This window comes from Thermobia domestica, chromosome 9, assembly GCF_964235325.1.
Source record: "Thermobia domestica chromosome 9, izTheDome1.hap1.1, whole genome shotgun sequence".
Classification (NCBI taxonomy): Eukaryota; Metazoa; Arthropoda; class Insecta; order Zygentoma; family Lepismatidae; genus Thermobia; species Thermobia domestica.
In genome coordinates this window covers 198,478,162-198,506,050 of record NC_137462.1, presented here as the reverse complement: position 1 = coordinate 198,506,050, position 27,889 = coordinate 198,478,162, and the positions used below count along the sequence as shown (strand labels likewise).

General features: G+C 36.1%; 1 protein-coding gene across 1 annotated transcript in view; it reads right to left on the bottom strand.

Annotated features, from left to right (window-relative positions):
* The window catches only part of LOC145661122 (uncharacterized), a 141,323-nt gene extending 114,783 nt beyond the window's left edge, over positions 1 to 26,540 (bottom strand). The window contains exon 1 of the mRNA XM_081726571.1: positions 26,408 to 26,540. Within this exon, the coding sequence (XP_081582697.1) occupies positions 26,408 to 26,540 (133 nt within the window). The remainder of the gene's footprint in view (positions 1 to 26,407) is intronic.
* Positions 26,541 to 27,889: the final 1,349 nt, after the last annotated feature.

Here is a 27,889-nt window from a genome sequence, read left to right as displayed (position 1 = left end):
CATGTGAGAATCTATCAGCACCTACTAGACAGTTATGCTGAAGAAGGGGAAACGTTTCTCAGGTGAGTCATCAGTGGAGATGAAAAGTGGATTCATCGCTTTGAACCAAAGAACAAACGCGAGACCTATCAATTAGAAATTTAAAGAGTCAACCTTCTGCAGGGAAAGTGATGCTCACACTGGCTTGGAACTCACAAGGACCAATCCTGGAACATTACTTGGAAGAGGAATCAGCAATAGTAAATAGTAAAAGATACAGTGATATGTTGGTATGCAAGTTGAAGCCTGCTATTCGTAATAAACACCGGCTTCGGTTGCCGGAAAACATTCTTGTGCTGTTTGACAATGCCGTCCTCATACCGCCTTACACACTGTTCAAATTCTTCAGACGCTGAGTTTCGAGATGTTGGAGTATTATGCATACTGTCCCGATCTCGCCCCGTCGGATTTCCATCTCTTTGGTCCACTTAAAGATGCTCTCAGAGGCCGTTGATTCAGCTCCGATCAACAGCTGAAGGAAGCGGTGCATTCTTGGCTTGCTGTGCAACCAAATACCTTTCTGTAAAGAGTATAGGAAAGCTTGTGCAACAGTGGACCAGGTGCATTGAAGAACAGGGTGACTATGTTGAAAAATAGTATGAATAGAAACATTGTACTCTTGTGGTAATAAATAATAAAAGTTGATTGCAAATACTTATTGACTTATCCTTGCACACCATTTATGTGTTTCTTTGTTTACTCAGGTACAAAACTGGTTTATTCGTCGTTCCATATATGAGTTTATTCATTGTCGTAAACTGAGCATAGTTTCAAACTGTATAATCGATTTCTCTCTATACTCAAGTGTGACACATTTTGTAGCACCCTATTGTAGTAATTTTTGAAATTACTTGAATGTTCCAATTTCGTTTATATCTTTTGTACAGCTTCACAAACAACAACTTCCTCAAAGCTGGGGGCAAACAATAATTATCAGGAGTTCACTCTATCTATGGAAATAGTACGGCTTCGCTATCCATTGCAATTTCTGTGGCAATCAAAAGGTCACATTTGTCAGCCTTGACAACTCAATGTGTAAATAAATTAAGCATAACTTTCTTGTACTCTATGAAAAAGATCATCGTATTTTCAGTTGAATATGTCGCAGACATTGAAATACCACGTAGAAGTCAAGGTTGGTAAATAGTTGCTACTTACGTAGTGTTATGTTGTTATAAATACATAACACAAGCAGGATTTTTTTATCGTAGGAGGATCCAAAGCTTTTCGGGGGGTTCCAAACTCAATGTGAGTATAAAATAAATTAAACTTTTGTAAAATCACCCCTAAAATTAAAATAACTTTACAGAAAAGTCCTGTTCTGCAGGACCAACCCCCTGCGTACATCCCTGTCTACTATAATTATATCATGGACCAGATCCTTACTGTGTTAAATAAATATTATTGTTAAACGGTTGGGTTTTTACAAAACGTTTAATTATGTGCAATTTTACCAAGATAATGGATTTCATTTCAAAAGTGGAAATAATACCAATCTTGTTGTAAAGAAGTAATAATAGAAAAATTATTAGATGATGAAAAGCACATATCAATAATGTGTAGCATAAAATAAATATACAAAGTATAATAAATAAATATAGCGAAAATATGACAAACGTATTAGTGTCGAATCCATAGTTCTCGAAGTCGCTGAAATTAATAATTACAATTAACGTTAAAGTCGAAGTTCAGGTCCCATCGACATGAGGATAGGAAGTGGTGAAACACAAAACGTACGAAATAACAGATTAGTATTGTATCCATAATTTTGGTTCATCAAGCTATTAGATTACAATGATGTATAATCCCAAATTTAGGTACAAACGAGGATGTTAGCTGGATTAGTAATTTACAAGGGCAGTGCCAAAGGTACTGCTATCACATCTGTATGTATTTTGATTAGTGAAGGGCAAAAATGATTCATTTCGGGTAATCGTTTCATTTACTCTGATTCACTAAAATGATTCGATCGTTTAGACTTCAGCGCAAGCGAGTTATTTGAAAGTGATTTAGTTATTGAATCAGTGAGGTTTCCGCACATCTTTTTTTGTGCGAATAAGTTATTCGATCATATGGATTGAATTGGAATTATTCGATCATATGAATTGCTTAGGCTACTGCACTTCTTTTCTCTGAGCAACTTAATGAATTCGTTACGAAATCAATCTTGAGTATCATCTTTTGGCATTTGACACGAACAACATTGCATTGGGGTAACTGACATCTGAGTGGCTCGGAAACTCGTTGTATGGTTCACTGTGTTGTGCTACTTCCATCGTGTTATTTCTGTTTTCATCTGTTTTCATTGTAGGGTTTTAGGAAAGAACTAAGGGTGTTGCCATCTTCACGTTTCTCTTTTGGCCAACTTTACATTTCGATTAATACTTTCTTGAAATACACTATATCAGGTTTTCGCGGGATACGAGCGGTTATAACTATTTATTTCTAACTTCTTATTGTCGTACATGTTAGTATGGATAAAGATATAGAACTCTAAGTTTGATATATATGCTATATTCATAATTTGGATTTTTTTAATACAGAAAGCAGTATACAATGAGTTCGTAGTAATATATTTATTTCTGATGCGTTTTAGTTTTCAAGCTCATATGAACTTTGTAAAGGACACACTGTGTTCATGGTTTCTTTTGTTGCTATAAGTCTCCCAGTAGGCTAAAGAAAAGGTATTGTTATCTTGCAATCTGTTCTATTTTATCCTGGGAGACACGGTGACTCAATGGTAATGCATTTACCCTTGGAGAGTGCGATTCCTTGTTCGATTCCCATTCAAGTGTGTTAGTGGTGGACAACATCGTGTCTGTGAATTTTGTCGGGATACTCCCGTTTTCTCCCACATTCTCATTCCATCAATTCTTAAATTATTCATTTGCTTTAAACACCCGTTTGGATTATCCTAACGGACATAATCTTGGGAAACCAAACTGAGAGATTTGTATTTTGTCCTATTATATTCTGAAATATGTCCTATTTTATTCTTGATAGGAAGAAACACTCATGTTGTTGGATGCGTTGAGTTTAGTTGATTTTAGTTTAGCGTTTCTTTGAGCAGCGAGGCTACATGAGACATGGGCCTACTGATTAACGTGGAATCCGAATCACATGAGCTTCCGCCGGGAATTGTACCCGGGTCTCCCGCGCCAAATGCTAACCGCTTAGCCACGAGGGAGCTCATATTGTTGGATGCTTTTGAGCTAGAAAAAAAGAAAGGGAGTCGTTATGTCAACATGTATTCAATTAATATCCGTCTATAGTAATTATTTCAGAACGTTTCTCCCAGGGGGACTTTGAATGGACGTGGGATTATACGAAATTTTTCAGTTTTACGTTCCATGGTTATTTCGTGTAGCTTAAAGGACACGGTAACGATAAGAATGAAGAGAGTGAGAGAAAACGGAGAACCCTGAGAAAATTAACATGTTTGGTGTTTGTTCACCATAAAGCCCACTTCACTCGAACTGGAGTCGAAGCAGGGACCTCACCTAGCAGAGGTGAACGCTCTATCACTGATCCACCGCGGTCTCAATAAACAGGGGATGAAAGTAGTAGTGCAAAAATAGTGGTAACACAAGTTGAATCTGATCGGAGAAATGCTCCAGAGGGTAGATTTTTCCCCCAGGCCACCCCTGAAATCATCACTGTTCGTCTATGTTTCTAAGAGAAAACCATTCGTATATTCACGTCTATTTCAAGTAGTGAAGCGAAAACTAGGTACCACCAAACTTTGCTCAATGTAAACAAGGGTTTTCCAGACTGGACAAATATTTACTGAGAGACGCAATACACTATCTTCCCAGAAAGTATTCATGCTCGTTTTCCTACACATAAATATGTAAAACCCATAGGATACAGTGTAGGTAGTTTGCAGTGCACAGTATTTTATTCAAATACTGTATTTAGTTTGAATTTAATGCAGTATTTTGAGTTAGTTATTAAAAACTAAAATTAACCATTTTGGCTAGTGCAGTTCAGAGTGATGAAAGTAGTTCTATTCAATATTTGTAAAAATATTTTAATAAAATAAATAAGTGCTTATAAAGAGTATGTTGAAACTAACAACTAAATTGAATTACAACTAATTGAGCAACGCTGTCAATACTTTGCGTCCTAGCCGAAGATAGCGAGTAATATGCAACAGGAAAGTTTATTGTTAAATTAATCTGTTTCCATCAACGCAACTTCCTTTGCCATTCTCTCTGTATCTACTAAAGCAGGAAGAAAATGTGCGCCCGTGTTTTTTTTTTTCTTTCTTTCTTTCTTTCCACTTTCCGTGAACTGCAAGTGCATCTACAGAAGCAACATTACCGATTCTCACACACAAGCTGGCAGATCGTGACTCGCAATTCACAATTCGTTTCTTTCATGACAACCAGTTCAGTGAAAAGTATAAATGATTCATTAGAAAAATCGATTAATTTGTAGAGAGGGTCATAATTTATTTGATTCATGCTATGATTCGTTCATAATGATTGAATCCTTCATGATCGATATAACACTAATTTGGACGTATGTATATGAATGTAATATTCTAGGGTAACTCCGGAACGCTTAGAGCGATTTTAACCAAACTTGGTAAACACGTCACTTTAATCTTTAAAAAAAAATCTGTGGGAGTAAGATATTCCAAGGTGTTTCAGTTAGAAGGAGTGACATGTAAAAATAATGCAAAACGGCTGAAATTAGTGTGCAACTCATAGTTTTTTGGAATCGCTTAACTAAATACTGACAACCTCAATGGCGTTTAAGTCGAAGTTCACCCCATCGGCAAAGGATTGGGGGCGAAGGAGAGGTGAAAAATAAAATGTCAAAATGACTGAAATTTGTGACAAACTTCATGCTTTTCGGGATCAGGAAAACATATGACCCGTTTGAAATTAGTTTTCAAAGATAGTTAATACCCACTTCAAGCTGATGTTTTTAATCTCATCGATTTGATTAAAGGCGTAATTTGCGACGGTAGGATGTTTCAATATTTATATCAAAAGTAGAGTATCTTCTATACTTTTTCCATTAAACTTTCATTGAAATAATTATTTTAAGGGGAAGGAGATTCAAATATTTCCATAAACCTATTTTCCTCGTGCGAAAAACGGGCATTTTAGCTAATATTTGTATACATATATACAGAGGTAAAAGTGTGGGGGAACGCGGGAGAAGTCGTCCCCCCACTTTCGGAAAATATATGTGGCGTCCTCTCACTTTCTAAAAAAATACAATGAAGAAAGATAAGCACGGGGGACAGCATGACGTCAAGCGTCCCCCTACCTTTTCAGATCCACTTTTACCTCTGCATAGATATACATATACATATATGCGTTTGAGCGCAACTTCCCTTTCAGCACCGAGGCCGTGTGAAACGTGGATCTACTTATTAACGTAGAATCCGAACTACATAAGCTCCCGCCGGGAATCGAACCTGAGTCCCCAGCGCCAAAGGCGCGTACGTTAACCGCTTAGCCATGAATGAGCTCTTTTCTTTAAAATAGCTATTAACGAACCTTTTCGAAGTAGACCTATCCGCTGGTCTAGTTGTTACTAGTAGTAGCATCATTTCAGATTTTTCTAGCAGAAGGACTGGCCACCGACATAATTTCGTTTTCTTATTAATATAAATTTATTAAAAAGTATTTTTTCCTCAAACTCAGTAGTAGAGTTGCCGGCCTGGCCGGAAATATTGCTGTGATTTTGATTAAGACCAGTGACCGGTACAAACTTCTTACCAGCCCCTTTATAACCGGTATTTTGCAATCTGTAATCCAGAATAAAATATCAAATTTCTTCAATAGTGGTTTTATATATACAAATTTTGGTTGTATTATTACACTAAGCGATATTTTTTTAATCTATGGAAGTTCTTTTTAAATTTATTTAACATAAGAAATTTGATAACAATTAGATTTTGTTGTGAAACATTGTATATAATTTTTCATAAGTGAGTCATAAATATAGCGATAAATTTAAATTCTCCATCGATTGTTGGCAAATAACTGTTATGCATATCGTTAGTACAATGTACGTTGCATTGTTTACTTTCACGTCCCTAGCTGCTGCATATGACAACTTCCCTTATTATGATAACTTCCTTCCTTAGGACTTCGTAAAGCAATTTCATATATGAAATGAAATATTTGACTTTTACGTCCCACAGTTATGCCGGCTAGGCTGAGACGGTGATGATGAGAAATGAATGAAATGATGGAATGAAGAAAATGGGAGGAAACGATCGCCAGCAAGGTTCGAATCAGGGATCCTGCACCAGAGGTAAACGCTCTACCATTGAGCCACCGCGGCCTCCAACAATTTCATATAGTTGAATTATAAGTTTAAAGAGTAAATTTCATTTAGTAAATCTAAATTTGCCGCTTAAGGACTAATATACTGTTGTTTGTCTGTTTCAATAATCTTAAAAAAGTGTCAGTTAGTGGTAAATACAATCAATACCGACTTCAATCTCTCATTTTTAGCACAATGTATCTATTAAGCATATTAGTGAATGTGTAAGGATATGCAGAATACAGGTGCTAATGTACTTTTGTCCACGATAGTATATTTCCTTCCCATGGATAGGTCTGAACAGAGATACTTTACACTTAGGCGTATATCGTAGGGAATTTTGATGGGGTGCCGGTAATTATATTTTCCACAGTTGGCAACCCTATTCAGGAGGTGCAATTACATCTCCTCGCACTCCTCAAATAACGCTCTGGTTGCTAGCATATGCGCTATTTCTGCATATGCCTCCGTCGGAAGAGCATTAAAAATGTGTACACATTACGGCGAAACAGATTCTACCTTAACTTGTAGGTTCATGTCTCGTATGACTTCGCTGCTGAAAACTGATGCTAAACTTCAACAAGGAAACAAATTTTCGGAGGAATTTAAGTTAGCGATATTTACAATGTTAACATTTACATTTTATATCAGATGTAATTACTAATTTTAAGTCCAGCGATAATAAAGGATTTTATTTTTTGTCTTCCTCTGAACAATGCAATAAAAGGTAAGACAGAAAGAGAGAAATAAATCAGTCTGATATATTTTTCATGTTACACATATCATCACTCTATATTATGGGCCTACAAATGACGTGAACAAGATACAGATTCCCTCCAAAACTTTGTAATTGTTTCTAAATGATATACTTGTTTTGTCTACACCGGTAACGCAGAGAGTCCACTCGATCCGGACTCAAAACGAAAATTTCTACTGTGCACTTGCTCTAGTTTGTTCTCACACTCTAATAGCTGGCTACTGAAAACGGTGTGGCAACATTAGTGGTTTAATTCGTAACTGAACATTCTTATGCGAGGATAATCCCAAAAGTGATTTTTTTTTTTTTTGAATACAATGAAACGTTTACTTTTATTAATCTTTATATCATTTTAAAGCTTGTACATTTATCTATTTTCCACACAATTGCCAGATATATCGATGCATTTTTGTAGGCACTGTGGCAGTTGCACTCTCAAAAATAAATGAGAAAAAAGGAAGCAACCTAGACCTGTACGTTAAGTACCATCCCGGAATTTGTCTGGTGTGAATGAGAAAATCCCAGGAAAAACTCACTCTGGAGAACTGCCCTGAAAAACTTGTTACATCTTTTCGACCAAGTGTCTCCACTGCGAATCGAACCCGGGATCTCTCGCACCAAAGGGAAATCTTAGTAAAAGAGATAAGATCCACACCATAACTGTAAGCCCGGAGCCATAACACTATGACAGTGAAAGGGGGAAATAATTTTTGAAGTGCTAACTTGAATTCACCTTACATTCTTATATTCTTGATTGTTTATTTGTTTGAATATATATTTAACTAAACAAAAAAATTAAAGTTTCAGTAGGCTAAAGGTGGTCACAGGAACCACCGTAGCCACATCTTAACTACTGGCCTTCGTCATTGTTTTTTCGGAATTAATCATTGTCGGCGCTTTCCTCTCCGTTTGGAATTAATGGTAATAATAATTTACTATATAATGAAAGGCAATGGAACATTTTTATGTTCATATTCATCAATAGCCCATAGAATCTGCTTACTTCTGCTATATTTGGGACCATGTGGGAAAAACCTTGTTAAACAGGGTAAATCGCCCCTAAAGGGTTAAATTATTTTCGATAATTAAACTTTTAGTTACTATATCAATAGCCTTTCTCCCTTCTAATGGGTCCGAAAAATAGTTTTTCAACAAGCAGGGAGTCCATGTTACCAGGAAATTTAGGTTCACTATTCTTTTCGAAGCTCCCGAATCCTCCCGTTCCGTCCCCCAAAGATAGAATCCTGGAGGAGTCACAGAAAGATATGTTCGTATGCTATGAAACAAGAAACGCTCGAGTAAACCAAGGACCCTGCTTCTAAATTTTGAAACCATTTTCCGATATATATATATATATATATATATATATATATATATATATATATATATATATATATATATATATATATATATATATATATATATATATATATCGTTTCTGATGTACAGGGAATTATACACACATCACGAGGACATAAGGCAAATGTAGAGCATAAAGAGGTTTCTTTTTTGATTACGTAGCTGCTAACAGATTAAAGAAATCAGTAACACATATTTACTATCCCCGTATATAATGATTATAGACATAAGGTTCAAATTTATTCAGAGACGATAAATACAATGCTCGAATGCATCTTGAGCAAAATAAATTTCAAAAGCCGACTTCTATCCATTCTAAGAGGTTCTTTCTTTCTTTTTCCCTGTGTTGCTGGCACACATTCAAAAACAATTTCTTCCCGCGCTTTCGTTCTTGAGCAAACTTTGGCCATGTCTCAAGTTTTCCTTATGGCTACGGACAACCCCGATCGCACGTATCGTATACTACGACAATAAACTTTATGTATATATAACACTACCATAAGCTCTTAGTGAACTGTTTCCAGATGTCATAATAAATCGACCATGAAATCAATGTAAACTTTATGGACAATTCTTTGTCACAAATATGTATGTATACACACTATATACCACTGTATGTATTGAAGCAGTAAATGGGTAGATAAACTATAAAGAGAAACGACAACCTTTCAATATCCCTTTTTTGTCTCCATTTTCTATCTGTACATGTGCATATCTAAAAGACAATATTGTGGCTTTCTCTCTGTTGTTACTACTTCTGAATTACTTGCACCGACCGAGTGGTAACAAATATCTCTTTACCACATAATTAATGTATAGCTCCAACTATTGACTGTTATTGTGTCAACAAAGGGTATCTTGAAGAACTGCAGTGGAGTAGACGTTAAGGCGACCCAGGTTCGATTCCCGATGGAATCGGGGAGTTTTTCTCGTTCTACCTCTCAGAGGTTCACCCAGCTTCTCTAAGACTTGCTGTATATTGACCAGAGGATAGGAGAGCCAAACCAAGGCGCAAGACAGGTAGGAAACTGTAAACAACGGAACAATCTCCTACCGCGTACTGATAGAAGCATGCGTTAGACAAAGGCCTGGGCAACGTTTTGATAGACACACACGGTCAATGCATTCTGGCCTCACTTTCTGCATTCTCTCCTGCGTCCCTCTTCCTCAGTTTGGCTGGCTTATCGTCTAGTCAAAATTGCAATGATCCACACGTGCTCCAACCAACAACTTCAGACGACAAACACGAAGACGCCTCGACCATCGTCAACGATCTTCAAATAACGAAGATCAACGAAGTCATCCGACACTTCATAATAAAGGAAGTCACAACAATGCAGAAGGCATCAGTCTTCATCCATTGATCACCACCACCACTCTCTAGGACGCTCAGTTTCTGAGAGATCCTTCGTTTGGACGCTTGATCCTCGCAATAAACTCATCACTCTCTAAATCGCCTGGTCTTTGAGTTTTATGCTCCTCTCTAGGACACTCGATCTCTAAGAGGTACCTACCTAATACACTCCTTGGACGAAAGAGCCTTGGATTCTGTCACCCTAGAGCGTTCGATCTCTGGGTTTCTACATTCTCCCCAACAAACCACCAATCAAAGAAGAACTTAGTACTTGAGATTTTAATTATTATTACAATACATAAGAGAAATGTTATACTAATAAAAGGTGACTGGGAAAGTCCAAAATATTCCCGTGTACCATTTTTTGCTCTACCTTAAAGGAGAATTTTAAAATATGCAGGTAGCCTAAAATGAGTACCTGGAGGGAGGGCGAAAGGAGTGTGATTCTGACTATATCATCTCATTAAGTACCGCAATCGTGAGAGTGTTGGGACTTTACCTTCACGTCTGCCCTCTCACTTGTATCTGTGTTCTATCCCGAATCGGGAGGTGATCTAAAATACTTTCTTGAGTGCCGAAGTTAAGCCTTTTCTTCCATACATAGCTCTGAACTCATAATGGGCTGTTCCTTAAGGGATTAGTCCTTTCTTTTTCTTAAAGACAGAAGATTGAGAAGCCGAGTCAAAATTTGACTTCAGAATTTCCTTAAAAATTAACTTCAACTTACAAGTATCTTTCATAAAAAATGTTTATGATTCTTTTTGGCCTACCCAAATTGTTTAGTTTGCTAGAGTTTGTATCCTCTTTCAGTACCAAGGCACCAAGGAGAATCTACATTTTAGGATACAAGCCCAACCACCATAATCAAATTCAAAGCTTTCCCACTGGGTATCAAACCCGGAACTCCGGGCACTAATGAGGAACACACTACATAGCAACCAAATCAGCAGGGAGGGTTTGCTTGCCCAAAAGTCTTTTATCAAATTGAATTCAAGTTGAATTCCATAAACCAAGCTTTTATGTACAGCATGCCAGCCGCTCCTAACATTTTAATCTAATTATTCTTATAATGTTCGGTTATTACACTAACAATTTATGGAGTTCACATTTGTGCAGTGCGTTAACGCAGGTTTCTATATCCATTTGTTTGTCTCATTCTTCTCCAAATGCATTCTCCGGAAGAAGACTAAACTCTCATTCTCAATGTTTTCCTCCTACAGTCATTTTTCTTCATGAAAGTGCAAAATTGACTTCCAGCTAAAAACTACAAAGGTATGTTTGGCCGCCTAATAGGGCCTACGGCAACTTGAAGGTTATGGTTTTACAACCGGTGAGATTTATTTCATATTTTAATTGTACTACGAGTACAATTGTGTTTTATTAATCGTATTATTTATTAATTAATATATTTTGGTTTCTCCTAGAACATTTGTAAGAACATTAGATTGTCGATAACTCGAATCGTGTGGAACCGAGGCTACATCGAAGAACTGAAAATTGCAATTAAAGTCCTGGTAATTTGACTTGTGTTGGACCGAGGTTGCCTCGCATTATTGAAAATTTCAATTAGTGTTTTGATACTTGAAAATCCTGAGACGAATATTCGGACCCAAGAGGAACGGGAATGGGGAATGGCTAAAACTTCATAACGAGGAACTACATAATTTATGCCGTTTATTAAACATTGTAAGGGTCGTCAAGTCTAAGAGGCTCAGGTGAACATGTCATGTAAACAAAATGAAAGAAAATGGGAACGCTTTCAAAGTTTTAACTGGAAGTCCAATCAGAAAATGACCATTAGCAACATCTAGAGACGAGACAGATGAAAGAACAATATTAAGATGGATGTCGCAGAAATAGGAATACAAAGTAGAAACTGGATTCAATTGGCTAAGGACAGAAGTCAATGGAGAGTTTTTGTGAACCTCCAGATCCATAGGCCATAGAGTTAGTTAATTAGTTAGTTTTGATATTCGAATTCGGTTTAGTTGAGTTTTCGGTTAGGTTAGGTTATATGCGAGGGTATATGAAACATGAACCAAACACTTAACGTGGGATCCGAACCACATGAGTTTCAGCGAACCCGGTCTCCCGTGCCAAAGATGCAAACCCTAACCATATTACCATCAGGAAACTCTCGATACTTGAATTGTATGGCACCGAGGCTACTTCGGGTTTTTGATAATTTCAAGTAGTATTTTGATAGTTTGACTTGTGTTACACTGAGACTGCTTTGGATTTATTGAAAATTCCAGCTAAAGTCTCGATATAATTTGAATTGTGTGTGATCAAGGCTACATCAGTTTATTTAAAATTTAAATTATACGGAAAATGAACTTATAAATGACCTACTACTTATTGCTACATACTAATGAATAACATTACTTCTCAAAGTTCTTTAGAAAAGGAGCAAGAGTAACAAACATCAAACTCAAGGTCAAGAGAAATAAATTTCCAGTCTTCTGAATCTTCACTGAAGGTTACATTGCTGTTAGGATCTCAGTTTATAATTAACCTACATTAACCATATGAGTGCAAAACTGATTTATTATGATATGAATAAGGTAAAGAAAGCTACTCACAATTTGCACCCTTTTGCTCAACCATTTCTCTGAACTGCATTCAAATTTCACTTCCTAACCGACATCTATAATAAAGTTTTCCGAGTATTTTATATTTGGAATTTCAAAAATAGATCGTAGTCCGAAATTCTCAGCATGTGTTGGTAGTCTTCCGAGAAATTGCTTCGTTTCAAAAGTGGATCAATACGGATTACGCTTACTACGAGTCAGCTTAATGGCACAATTTTCATTTGGTAATAAGGAAGAAGAAACTAATTAAATTTTGATTTGGTTTGATTTTCAGTTTAGCACCCACTTTGAGCAGCAAAGCTAAAGACACGTGGACCTACAGCCTAACGTGGAGTCCGGGTCACATGAGCTCCCGCGGGCAATCGAACCCAGGTCTCACACGCCAAAGGCGCGTGTGTACCAACAGCTTAACCATGAAAGTGCTTACTAATTGAATTGAAACAATTATGGTGTATATCTAGACACATAATTAGGTGTGTATAATACTTGAAGACATAATACGGAAACAGATTTACCCAGCCGTCTATTCTAGGAACATGTTCTATTTTTGACCTTATTCCTCTATCCTAAGCTCTTTAGATATACTACTTCAAGTTTGAGAATTCAATACATTTCGTTTAGAAGTCTACCGTAGTTTCACATTGTGAAAGGAAACTCACCTTGTAAAATATAGATTATAATTCAAAGTCAATGCTATATATACAGGGTGTCCAATATACAATGCCACCCGGAGTTCGGAATAGTAGAACTTTTGAACCGGACCTGGTACACAAACAATGGTTATACCAAAATGAAGCCTTGTTCATGCGTATATTTTAAAACTAGGAAGCAACGATTGAAGTACACTAGGAATCAGTGTTTCCAGATGTAACCAAAGGTGTAAATCAATTTTTTTTACAAGACACGTAAATTGACTCATAACTCATATGTATAGATGTTCTGTCGTTAATTTTCAGATTGTATAGTTGGAGTAGCTTGGAAGCTATGGAATGGAAAAAAGAATTTTTATTTCCACTGATAACTAATCGGATGAGGCCTCTCTAACGGGTTACTAGGGAAAACGTGGTTTTCATAAATGAACATTCTGAATTGGGAACAGTGCTGATGTTTTAGTGCATCAAAAGGTGTGTTAAGGATTTGTCTACATTATGCAATTCCTGAAAACAATGAAAAACAAACTTTGAAATTATCGTGATAAAACTTTTACTTACATGCACCCGGCAACATTGCTATTCATCAGGAACTGAATTGTCAGTTCTACGGCAGATTCTGGAAGTGCCTCCGTTTTGATGCATGCATCAGGGTGTGCATCTGTTTACTATCGCACGCTGTGTGTGGGGGGGGGGGGGATTTGCGCGGAGGTCGCAATACTCTTAAAGGAAGGATTCTCTTCACGCGAGACCAGTTTCTAGTTACTTGCGTTGTTGTCGTTGTCCCTGGATCCTATGGCGCATATGTCCATGTAATACGATTCACAGTGGCGCGATCTACAAAAAAATTATACATGCGCATCGCTGTGAAATTAGCGTCGAAAAGGGTCACAATGAACCTCTCCCAGAATCTGTTCAGTTTCGGCGCCATCAGACTATGCTTTACTAGCGTCGTCACAGTGCTCTGCTACGTGACTAATGAGATACTGTTGCTTTGCCTCGTGGCAATTTCACGGCGATTGGTTGCGCGTGCGTGGTACATTTGCACACTGTCTTCGGCTCAATATAAATGTATCAACCTTTGTATATATATCCACGTTCTTCGCCCGATAGACGTGATTCGTAACTCGTTAATAACATATCCTGTTCCTCATAGTCTTGATGTATGGGGACCTAATACATAAAAAATATTCTTAAAAACTAATTACAAGTTACTAAACTGTAGTATAAGTTAATACTTTCAGTGTCTCAGAGGTCAAATAATTGCGAACGGGTCATAATGCATCAACTTTTAAAATTACGAAATATTTTCACAGTAAGAATATAGAATAACGATTGCTTTATTTATCAGGATAAAATAATGTAAATATTAATTTTTAAAGTTTACAAAATTATTTTAGGGTCAAAAAGTACATAGAAAATATTACTTTACTTTATCAGGGTAAAATAATGAAAGTGAACATTGAATGTAAGTGAATTGTAAAAACGAACTGTCCACGGTGACCAAATATCGACAGAAACACGTGTTACATTAAAAAAAAAAGCAACTCCAAGAATTTTCCAATATAAAAGTGAGCTGCGCATGAGCGCTCTTAATAAGTAGGGAGAACCAAAAAGGCAGAATCTCTTTGGTACCCCTCCTATTTTCATTCTCCCAGAGGTAATTTTCCTCATCCCCGTAACTTTCCTGTCACTTTACAGCTGTAGGTCAGCGTGTTGTTCTCCGGAAATTAATCCTGTAGGCTGGCAACCCGCAGAGCGTATCTTCAACAACAGTCCACTGCTTCTGCTATTCTACCTTCCTTTCTCCTCTGTTCTCGTCCTCCTCCACACCAACAACAATGTCATTCTCTGTGTATCTCTTGTCCCCTACATTTTTATCACGTTCTCCATTTTCTACTCTGTTTTGCTAACATGTATTATTACACGGTTTGTGGGTGATTATACATACAGACACAAGTTGAAACTCATTCTGGTCTGCCAATAGAAAGGCTTTTACAATTTAGTCAAATACCGCAAATAATGATAATATTCGTCTACAATTTCGTAAGTTGTAGAAAATGTTATACCTTCATCAGAAATTAATGATCAGAAATTAATGATCAAAACTTTACTTTAATGATGTTACATTTTGACCACAAATACCCTTAGCGATTTGCATCATATGCCATACAAGGTTATAGGTACTCGTAACTAAGGATGAGTGATAACTAAACCTCTTTTTTCTATTGGAAGTTTATTTCCTACGCTGTTGGCAACAAATATTAATTAATTAATTAATTAATTAGGGTTTCATTTTCATTTTCAGCTACGAGACGGAACCTACTGTTTAAGCCTCGAATCACATTAATTTGGCTTTCATCCGAAGCTTTGCACATCTAGTCTAGATCGAAGACCGAACTGAGCATTAAAAGTACCAGTATGTATGTTACAGCCGTTGGACATGAAGGGGCACAAAAATGCATTTTTTCTTTCAAGCATATTTCAGAGCATCACCGAATTTCAAAGCATCACCGAAATAATAAAAATCAAGTGTTAGTTCAATTTTAACAAGAAATGCAAACAGATGTGTAATTTCAGACATAGCGCACCCCACTATACTGACATATACAAGTTTTCTAACCTTCTTCCAGTGACATTCCATTTCGGTAGATATTTTTCTCATAAAATAGCACATTTCTTCATCATTATATTAAACATCACATTACATTTTTCGTTTTATTTCTTTCTTTTCTTTCTTTCTTTTTTTTTTTGTACAATATGTTAATAAATCTGAAAAATATTTTAAAACTTTCACAGTATAGCTTTTGACCATCACGAATATAATTTAGAATCCTCTATGAATGATGAAGAGAGAGCGTTTAGTTCACAGCTTGAATGCTTAATTAAGGATTCAATTGACAATTACTTGCTTATAGAAACTCATCATACTTTACATTTCAAGAAGATCATTTGATTATACAATCAGAACCATGTGCAATTGAGAACAGCGATGACAATACATTTAAAATATAAACAAACTCCACAGGTCCACCGGGTCCTCCCCCCGTATACTTCTTTAACAGGGAAATGATTGATGTAGAATGAAAATTCGATCTTGTATTTCGTCTGTACTATTTCTCTTATAAAAACAATCTATCATTTCTTTCTGAAAATATAGTTGAAGTATTTTACAATTACTTATCTTCTTTTCTGGTGGAGAATAGTACCCGTTCAATACCATATAGACGTAGTTTCTTGTAGAATTGGACCTCCCCAACAAAAATTCCTGACTGAGCGCCTGAACATCTGAGGGTCACCATGAGTCAAAAAAAAAAAAAAGATTGAAAAAGTTAGCTTTTGTGTGCATATATTTTAAATTATATCTGGGAAATGAACGCTCCATACTTACAGTTGTAACAGGAATTATCAGGAACATCAAACTTCTTCAATCTTTTGGGAAACTGGATGAAACGAAGTAATTTTTCACTATAAGAAGACAAGCTAGTTGATTTATTGTTGTCATTTCAGAGATCTCATTACAAAGTGTCGGCCGCTTAGATAGAATTTCTCGTAAAAATGTTGAAAACATATTTAGTGTATATTTCTGCGAACTGATCAGCTTTATGTAAAAGATCATTGCCACTTAGATTTTACAGGTTTCAGCACGTTAAAGTTCAATATCATTTCACTCAAACCACTGAAACGATATTGTATTTGACTTGTTATAGCATCTAGCATCCGAAAGAAATAAAAAAAAAAAACATTTCTGAGAAATAAGCATTCAAGATCCGAGGAATTGCGTTGTAGTGGCATTGCTCTTTCCCATGTCGAATATGAAAGAATTCAGGCTGAAGGAATTAACTATATTTGCTATTAGATGTTTGCCTCTTTCTTCAGTTTTTCAAATTTATGTCGTTAATTATTCAACTGTTCAAAGTATCTTTGTAAAAGTAAAAATAATAAGTTCCCATTTTACCGATTAAAGTGCGTAGGACACAGGACTGATTGTATCTAATATTTTGTATTACAAAACCAAGTTGTAATTAAACAAACAAGTAAACAAAGTTATCATTCTCAACATGCCTTTTCAGTGCTTCACTTTCATCTTTTTGGTCAGATTTGGAATTCAATAGAATTACCATGAAAAGAGACTTTTAAATGTCTTGAAATTTTTACTTTCAAGGCAAAATCTGAAATCTAACCCATTTTCTTAGGTTAATTTTTTTCAGAGTTACATTTTGATTATCTGTACTCGATAAAAGATAATTTAGTATATTCCACCCCTTGATATTGTGCTCCAAAAGACACTATTATTTTACCATGACATAAGATTGAAATCTTTCGCGTTCGTTACGGTAAAGCTTTAAAATGTAAGAATAGATATGAATTTTAATTATAATTATAATAGATATGAATATCATGTATTTATTTGCTTTAACAACCCGTCAACGCTCAGTGTCGCTTACAGGTGACAATACTTTAAACGCGTCTTCTTGCTTGTACAATACGTCGACTTCGAAACATTTTTGTGTGGTAATGCAACATACATAGGTAAGTAGCTGGTGCTACTATGGTTCACTAGGACCATCTGGTGGACGATTGGTGAACAAGAAGACGCTTTAAAAGTAGTGTCACCTGTAGGGGACATTGGACGTTGAAGGGTTAATATTGAGAATACTTTTTGGGGGGGGGGATGACATATAAAGAAAGTAAACAAATGTATTTGGGTCACGAGTGGGCCCCGTGCTTTTTTGTCACTCCAGCTACCCTGTAGTTACACCTCCGGCAGGAATACAAGGGGAACCGATTTTTGATTATCTACTTATATCTTGGAATTAACGAACTCCACTCCTAATCTTTCATCCTCTACTTCTTGGCAGAAATTTGAGGTGATCTGTCAAGTAATTTTTATGATTTTGATCCCAGAGTTTTTAAGTCCTTAACCGTAACCTAGTTGTCAGAGCGTTGAACTCATGTCCGCGTGGTCACGGATTCTATTCCAGACCGGTGCTTACCAATTTGCGGCGTCCACTCAGTGTCGTGAGGTAAACTGGGGAGACACGTAACGGCCATTAGATCTAGAAAGTCCTTATACGCCTGTTAGAGACAGAGTGACGCAGAGCGCTGACCCTGTGTTTGTTGCTAAGTTGGGTATAATTCAGCTGGTCGCTAACAGATGGCGTTGGAGCGGCTCAGGCCCACAAAGAACTTTTACGCCAAGTAGTTTGGTTTTTATAAAGAAAGTTTGGGTGAACCATACTCCTTAAAAATGGTTATATGAGTTTTTCGTTTAATTTTGTAATGCTTTTTGTAAGTTAAATTAAAATGTAAACTGAGGCTTTAAGAAAAAGGCGTTTTAAAAATGAAAAACTCTAGGAACTAAACAATAGTCAACTACAGGGTGTTCACAAAGTTCCGTTCCCCTGAAAATAAGTAGCATAAACCACTAAACGTACGTAAATAACTACACAGAAAGATCTGAATGACACGTCCAGCAATGTTTTCGAGAAGTTTTATTGAGATACAAAATATTAAGTGTCCAAAGAATCAGTGTGTCGACCATCATTCTCATGACGAAGAATGCTTCACATGCCTCCACTCTCCGATCCATGTCTGCGTCCGATAATTCTTGCAAGGGGGTAGATCGATAGAGATACAGGCCTAAGTCTTGTTTCATGTGCTTTTGCATAGTCGACCGGGGTATACCCAGTTCCGCAGATCGCTTATGAGTCTACTTCTGCAGCGATTTCTTCACAGACGCCGCGACGAAACGACATGTTTCTGTTGATGTGAATGGTCTGTCCCTTCTTTCCTTACCCTTCACACTTCCCGTGACGAATAATTTCTGTTCCCATCGTAAAAATGTTTGTTTCGGGGAAGGATATCGTTGAATCTTTTGTCCGAAAGTCTGCACGCACGTCTGCCAGTGTCTTTACCTGTTTGGTTTCACTCATGCACCCAACAACTTGCAATAACACGTTCTTCAATGCTGTAACTGGAAGTGTCAGCTATCGTTTACACAATCTGTAACAACAGAAAAACCTTACATTTACATTTATAAAGGAGTAATGGTAAAACTAACATTAACATTTTTCAACGGTTAACGGGACTTTGACTGCCGTGTATGTACATTGTTATGCAAAAAACAAAGCGCTATTTTCAAGCTTTGGTTTAATAAAATGTAGAATGAACTGTGATGTCCAACAAAAATATAGATATCAGATAAAGTTTTTTTTTTTTTTTAACGGAAAGGTGTTGATGATGATTTTCCCACATTTCGTTCTTGCATAACTCTCTACAGCAGCGTTTCCCAACCGGTGTGCCGCGGCACACTGGTGTGCCGCGAATGGATCGCTGGTTTGCCGGGAGGAAATCGAAACAAAATTATTAAATCTTTAGCAACCAAATTGCAAGACATAGGAAAAAATGTATATTTTTGTATTTCACATTACTATGAATTTCTACCATGGAAAAAATTGCTGTAATTGTAATATATTACTATTATTCTATTCTATATATTGTAATATATTATTCTACATCTATTACTATGTAGCAGACAGTATTTCGGTACACATTTCCACGGTTAGCTGCTATGTTACGCTTCAACTGAGAGTCATACTAACACCGAGAAATGGAAGCACTTGTACGGTACGCGTCAAGTGAACTTTCGTAGAACACTCATTCGCACGTGAATGACAGTGACACTGTGTTCAACAAGTGTGTTTTGACTTCGACCCATCGCAAGCTGTGTGATTGCAATAATATGCACCGGTTTTGGTTAAAACAGCAAAGTACAAGACATTTGTTTTTTCGTTCGTTATTTAGTGATCTTCGTTCCTGGTGAAAGGTTGGATAGTTTTCGAAAAAGAAAGCGTATTTTTAAAAATCTGAGTCTTATATTTCATTGCAATTGTTTTCTATTTTAAAATTAGAACAAAAAATAAGCATAATGAATTAGTATAGGGAAAAACCAGTGCTCGAGTTTTCATCTCTGTGAGGAGATCAGTAATCACAGAAAAAAAAATACTATGGTATTTTATATTTGCAATTAATAATAATAATATCTATGAGTGTGCCGCGAGGATTCAAGTTACACCCGTAGTGTGCCACAAGTTGAAAAAGGTTGGGAAACACTGCTCTACAGGATCAAGAACCAGCAGTCGCATTCGTTTCAGTTTTCTTAATTTTCGTAATTTTGGCATTTAGTTGGTTTTTACATAACATTGCATATATACGTTCTAACAAAACCTATTTTAAAAATGCTTGAATCTACATTATATGTTCAACAGCGCGTCTTTGTTTATTTTATTTTTTTTTAAATAAACAGTTATATGTATCTCCACCACAATCTTATCTCTGTTGTAAAGTTGTTATAAATTTCATTTCTTAAAATTGTTTTCCACTTTTCCTAGGCCTTGTAAAATGTTGTATTTAGATTTCCTATTTTGCCTCTGACGTAGTCATTATTTATTACCATCTAGGCATTAAATCAAATAGCTTTCTGCTTTTTTTTCTTTCCACTGAACATAGGATTGAAGAAAGGTCTAAGTAAGTAAAAAAGAAAAAGCAATTTGAGATCCCAATGGATTTACAGATTTCGCTTCCTAGATCCATAAATAATAATAATTTGTTTTAGCAATACAGTATTGGCTCTAAGAGAAGCCAATCCCTTTAACTTTCATGGGAGAAGAAAGACAATAAGACAATATCCTAATGTAAGCTCGTTCTTTTTTTCATTTTGTGCTGTGTGTGATTCTCTTAAATCACATTTAAATTATTATTTTCGTTCTTTGGCAAATTTCGATTCTTTTTCGGAAATAGTAGAATGTTTAGAAATACCAGTATTAACGGTATTCTTTTCGCGCTTCTTATATATATATATATATATTCTTCTCTTACACGTGAATAAAAGTTGGAAAGTATATTGCAGGTTTTAAGTATCTATTCCTTGCCTTTCTTACCCATAAATATGAATTTTTGCCCATTAAATGATCAAAAAATGTATCAAAAGATTGCGATCTAGGCCAATAATTAGTTTTTGGATCAGGAAACACAAAATTTTTAAACGCCCCCTAAATCGAGTTTTCGTCTTTTTTACGGAATAAGCACATCATACTGAGTTAAGTGATAGTTTGGGTTTGGCTATACTATACATAGTTCTCCACATATAAGGATTACAAGAAAATTTTTGCCTGAAATATATTGGACCCCTTTCGATTCAAAAACAAGTAGCAGTGTCAAATGTACACCAAGGGAAGGAGTTTGGTTTGTATGACGTCAATTCTCTCAATTAATATCAGAGCTAGAAGTGGTAGTAGATATTAGCCACTTCAGATTTTAGTGCAGAAATTATAGTGGAGAAAATATTTTCTTCCATCTCTTAATTGTTTGCTAAAAACAACTTTTCTCTATCTATTGCCATGTTTACTCTATTTGCGTTAAATACGGAAGTGGTTGATTTGTCCCACTTCCGGCTTGAAAAGGTCATAAAAGAGGAGATGGTAGCTATTCTTAGAGTGCTAAATCCATTCCTTAAAAAGACGCTTCTCGCTATCTATTAACATTTTTTGGTCATTGTAGAACAATGTTGAAACCGGAAGTTGTAATGGATTCCTATCACTTATAATACTGGTAGAACGTTAGAGATGAATATTAAATATATGAATATTAAATATATTCTCGTGACGCTTGATGAATTGCAGTAAACCACTTCTTGCTATCTATTACCGTTTTTGTTCTGTAGTGTAATCAACATTAAAACCGGAAATGGTTTATTTCTACGACTTCCGGTTTGAATATCAACGAATCCGATTCCTAACTTTTGGCCATCTATATCCCGGCCAAAATTGATGGATATAAATTTCGGTGTCAGCTGTTGAGTTGGATTTGAACTATTTTGCATACAAATTTGATTACGGATATACTGGACATAAGATAGACTGTTCTTTACTAAATAACGATAAAATTGTTTTTGTTTCATCAACCTAAGGCTCACCAGGTTTAAGTAATATAAGTTAATGCAAATCCCTACAAATGGAAGAATCACCACGTGTTGTCAAACAAAAATGGCTGTCATCGTAGTTGAGTAAATGATAATTTATATATCTATATCTAATTCTATATTGAACTTTTAATCAATAGAAATCCACAATAATGCTTTCTATTGTCCAAACTTTGCTTTTAGTCTACGTAAATTTGATTTAAGATACTCGCTAAACAAACAATACTTTATTGTAGAAATTGTTTTGCTCAAAGACAAGTTAGAATGCCATAAACAAAAAAAATCTTTGATTATAAATCAATCAAGCAACCCTCGCTATCTCACTTCATACCGATTGACCTTTTACTTTTTTACGTAATAGTAGAGGCTAGCTGAGATTTTAGGGCTATGCTATTGGGTGTAGTTAAATTTACCTCAAAGTTCCACCATCCGGTCGTTACGCAATGCCACGTGGTAATTAGTCCACTTTGCACACAACTTTATTGATTAAAAAGGAATGATTTACTTACGTTACGAAACATAGCTGAGCAAGCGTCAGCGAGCGAAGATGGTTAGAAGCCCTGCAGGGCTCGTTTGATTCCACGTTTGCCCCATGATAATACCACGTGACATTACGTCACTCTCTGGCGGTGCAACTTCGATGTAAATCTAACCACACCCTATACTATTCAACAACTCAGAATCAAACTACGCATTCTGTTCTTGAGAACTCCAGGGAGAGGATGTCTTATTTTATAGCTGCACCTCAAAATAACGGAAGAGTTTATTCTGTAATGACTTGAACAACTTAAAACGAACAGTTCTACTAGAACTCCCCGCCCTCAGCCCCTAGCGGATCCAGAAGGATCGTTTGGAAGGGGCGATTCGCTTCCTCGAAGATTAGCGTAGCTTCAAGGTGGCCAGAGTGAGACTCATATGAATCTGGGACTGGAGGGGGGTGATTGTAAACAAGATTCCACTTTAGGACCCGAACTTGTAAGTTTTTTTTCCTCTTTTTAATAATGGGAGTATTTTTTTCTGTAGATTTAAATTAAATGCATACTTCCGTTTCGAAGGCGTGGCGGTGTCATGCTCATGATTCACTTCACACATAGTCACCGCAACATATCAGATGCACTGTCTGGCACAGTACTTGCACAAAAGAAAATACCGTATTGACGATGGCATTCATTTTAAGGAAAGAGTGTACAATTTGTTCTAATCATTTATATTTTAAATAACAGTTGCAGGACAACAGTTATAAAAAGGGCTCAGTCTACGCAAAAATAGATAACAAAAGTATATGTGCATAAAGAATAATACAAAATTAATCTATATTTGCGTGAGGTTCACGAAATATAGTATAATTATAGGTACGTTTACAACAACAAAAAATTATATTATACTAGCCTTCGTCTAGGTGGGGCTTCGTCCCCAGATCCCCAATCTGTTCGGCATACGGCTTTGCACAATATAGCAAATTCTCCTACGTGCTACTATGGCACAATATTTCACTTTCTTCCTTCTATCTGTCATATAGAATTGGATTGAGCTAAAACTGTGTCACGAAACTCAAACACCTCGTAAAGTATTTTAATGAACCACCCCATCTTTTTTCCTTCTCTTCTACTTTAAGTGAAAAAAAAAACTCTCAAATACATGTTGAATTATTTTAAATGAAAAATCAAATTACAAACTTTCATGTTTCTAACCGCAAGGGATCCCTAGATATGGGAATCTTAATAATAATAATAATAATAATAATAATAATAATAATAATAATAATAATAATAATAATAATAATCCTACCCCTTTTCTTCCCTTCTAGGTAAAATATCAAAAGCAAAAGCGCTGGAATACGTATTGAATTATTTTAAGTGGAAAGTCCATATACTAAATTTCATGTTTCTAACCTTCAAAGATTCTTAGATATTGATATCTTATTATAATATTTGCAATTGCCGCCACTTTTTCTTTCTCTCTCTTTTTCTCCGTTTTACTAAAATATAAAAAAAAAACTTTGAAACGCGTGTCAAATTATTTTAAATGAGAAATCTAAATGCCAAATTTCAAGTCCCTAGTCTTAACGGATTCGAAGAGATGGACCATCTTACTACAATAATTTCCACCCCATTCGATTTTTTTTTTTAAATCCTTCCTTAGTGTTACCCTACGTAATACATCTTATCTACTGTCCTAATTTCAAGTTTCTAGCTTTAGCGGTTTGGCCAATAAGAATTTACTCATTCAGGATTTCGTCTTTTATGTATGAATTGCAATAACAGCTTGTTATATTTCTCAAGAATTCCTGGTCCCTTCCTAATGTTTTCCTGTTGAACCCCAAAAGTCACGGCTCTCTTTGTTGATCTAGTAGCTAGCGATCATACCTATGATCTTTGATGCATGAGGTTCTGTGGTTTAATTCCTGGTGAGTGAGTATTGAACGCACTACAGTGGTTCAGGTCCAACTATAAACTCTAGTTCTCGTTCTGTAAAGCATCGCTTTTGACAAACGACATAAATACATACTAATCAATCAATCAACCGAAACTTCTCCTCTCAGATTCAGAGAGCTTTTCGGTAAGGAGCGCTGAAGATTCTATATTTCTCTTTATTAAAAGTAAAGATAATTAAGGTTACAATCGGGAATTCCGCATTCCATTTCATATCTTTTTTCTAGGACACAATAACACATTTTTAGTTCAAAGAGTGAGCCGTCTTACCCTCCTTCCTACAGCTGTTCGTTCAACGAATGAACCATATTCTCGCTCCTTTGCGGCTTATTGTGACAGTCCCAAGGAACTAGGGAGAGAAGTATTCACAATTCAAATATGTCTGTATTAAGTACTATTAAGTACCACACATTTTGATTAGACTCTGCTATGCTTGTCACACAGATTGGAACGGTCGGGAAAAGACCATATTAGTATTTCACAATGATAAATGCTGGAGGTTCAAGAAAAGACCTTTGGAGGGGCCCCTCCTCCCTCCCCGTGGATCCGCCAGTGCCTCAGCCACTCATTTTCTTTGAAAAGTTCTGTGACGCTGTGGTACAATTGTAGAGCGCTCACCTCTGCAGCTAAGGGTTCCTGGTTTGATCCTGGAATAAGTGCCCTTGTGGTAAACAACATCATATTGGTGAGTTTTTTCGGGATTTCCCGTTTTCTGTCACCCTCTCATTCCACGAATGTTTTCATAATTACCCACTTTAATTAATTATCCATTTCCTTTTGCCAAAACGGACATAATCGAGGGAAGTTAAATGAAAGATTTTCAGTTTTGGTGGGAAGATGGGCTTCCCATGGAAAATGGAGTCAGAACAGCAAGAGATAGCTAACAATCGTTTTTACATGCAGCATTGTAACAACAGCAAGTTTCATCGTCGCCCTTATTCCTCTGTTGGAACCAGCATTCAAGATATATATATATATATATATATATATATATATATATATATATATATATATATATATGGATTCGTATAGTTATGAATTTTGATTTACCGAGAATTTCATTATATGTTTACAGTCTCTCCATGTATCAGTCCGGGAGAAACAAAATCTCAAAAACTACTTGATGATCACCATCAGTATTACACAGGACGTAGAGGGTGAAACGTTAGAAATCGAATGAAAATCGTAGAAATCAACAATTTCCGGTTTTATCGTTGATCATTACAGGGTGCAAACAATAGGAAGGTAACAAGAAATTGTTTCCTGCAATCGTTTAAACGCCCCACGCACTGAGAAAATCCGTTATACGGACAGCGGTATATTGTACAAATATACGGAGTCCTTGTTTACTACAGAAATCTGTACAGATCATCTAATACATACTTACTGTCATTTTCCTGCTTATATGTTGCATCATGCCGCTGAAGGATGTCTGGCATCTAGCAATCCTGTATACATTACGTACGCTACGTAAGTTACATACGTCAGCTATATGTGTCCCCCTGTATGTGAGATCCTGACGGCCTATATATAGTTCATTCTTGATTACGGAAAGTACATTCATTCGGAACGCTTATGCGGAAAGAACACATAAAACATACGTTTTCAGTTATATGTTTGCTGCAGGATATTACACCCCCTGTACATAGGGTGACGTCAATGCGTTAAGTCATATACTACAGGATTTACACATGTAACCTACGTTTTTACGAGGGTCGTTCAAGTCAATCCGGGACAGTTTAGGAACAAATAGAAGAAATTTCAAAGTGTGGAAAGTGGATTTATTTTTCCACATAACCTCCAGCTACAGTCATACATTTATTCCAGCGTTTAACTAACGCCTGGAATGCTCCACGCGCTGAATGTTCTCAGGAATGACTACCGTGGGCTGTGATCTACCACGACTGGGATCACACATCTTTGAAGCACTTACATTATTCAAATGTTTTACTGCGACTGAATGTCTCATCATCGTACTGAGCTTGAAGTCTTCTGTAAATTTCAGCACGTTTTATGCCTTCGTTCACTGAAAACTTCATCACAACACGCTGCTCCACGTAGACGTTCACAGTCTTCTCCGCCATCTTGAATAACGGTCTATCCAGAAGCGCGAAAAATGAGCGCGGTCTAGCAGTAACAGGACATAAGTGTTAGTTTCTACTGCATACAAAACGTCCAGCCCAGACTCCATTTAAACCTGGAAAAAAATAAGTCCCGTATTAAATTGAATGACCCTCGTACGTACGCTACATAAGTTCTTTTTTTTTCTCAGTGCGAATACATTTCACATCAATCTATAACTATATATTAAAATCGAAAGTGATAGCAATCCAGTACAACTTCCAGTTTCAATATTGATCTACACTGACAGAAATTTACCAATCTTTTTTGACGGTCACTATAGAGTAAAAACTTCCACTCAAATCTCTCTACTAAAGCCAGACGAGTTTATTGATTTCAATATTAACCCTTTAATTGGCAAGCAGTGGTAGCATTATCATTAAAATATTTAGTTTGTTTTATTGTTGAACCGTGTCTTCCTGATCATAATTTCGTATTTTTTAAAGTATTTTTGTACTTTGGTTACAAAATACAGGATGTTTATTTCAAAGGAACATTGCCATTAAATAGGTCGTATGAGTTGCTACTGAGCAGCATTGCCCTAGCAGCAGTTTCATTGAAATGTGTTTCTAGAGAGCAAGAAACCACAAATAAAAAAATAAAAAAAAAATAGAACTTTTGCGGAACGTAGGTGATAAAGCTTCTACACTACTACTAAATTTGACTATTCTCTGTTGACGAAGGTTACAAATATCTAAACAAGCGACATGTATATGAATATTATATGAAAGCAATAATGCTAATTAAATGATCACTGAAGTTATAATTCGTGCGGATACCGTAATGGAAGGCGATATTGCCCGTCAGCAACGCTGCCAAATAAAGGGTTAGTTAAGAAAATGTCAGGTCTCTTTCATATGGTGTACAAGTGATACTGTTACTACTTAAATCTACTATAGCCAACCAAATTTAAAAAAAGAAATAAAATAAAATAAAATAAACGATAAACTCTCTTGAACCTAAGATGCAATATCATTCGTTTTTCTCCGAAACACAAATAAAGTATACTGGTACGGGTATGTTACTTTCGATTTTGTTAAAGGTATGCTAACAAATTTGTTCATAGATTAGAAATTAGTATGCTATTTATTGCACTATAGTATGTTATTATTAGGGATAATTAGGAAGTTGATGAAATGTCGTTTTTTTTCTGGTATTGCGGATACAATGTCCATTACAAATAATATTACACTTCATTCTCAAACACAAATGGTAAATTTGAAGTGCATATTTTGACAATTTTCAGTTTTTGGGTCATTTTTCCGAAGTTTTGGTAATTTTTCATTATTTTGGTCATCTTTTAACTTTAGTA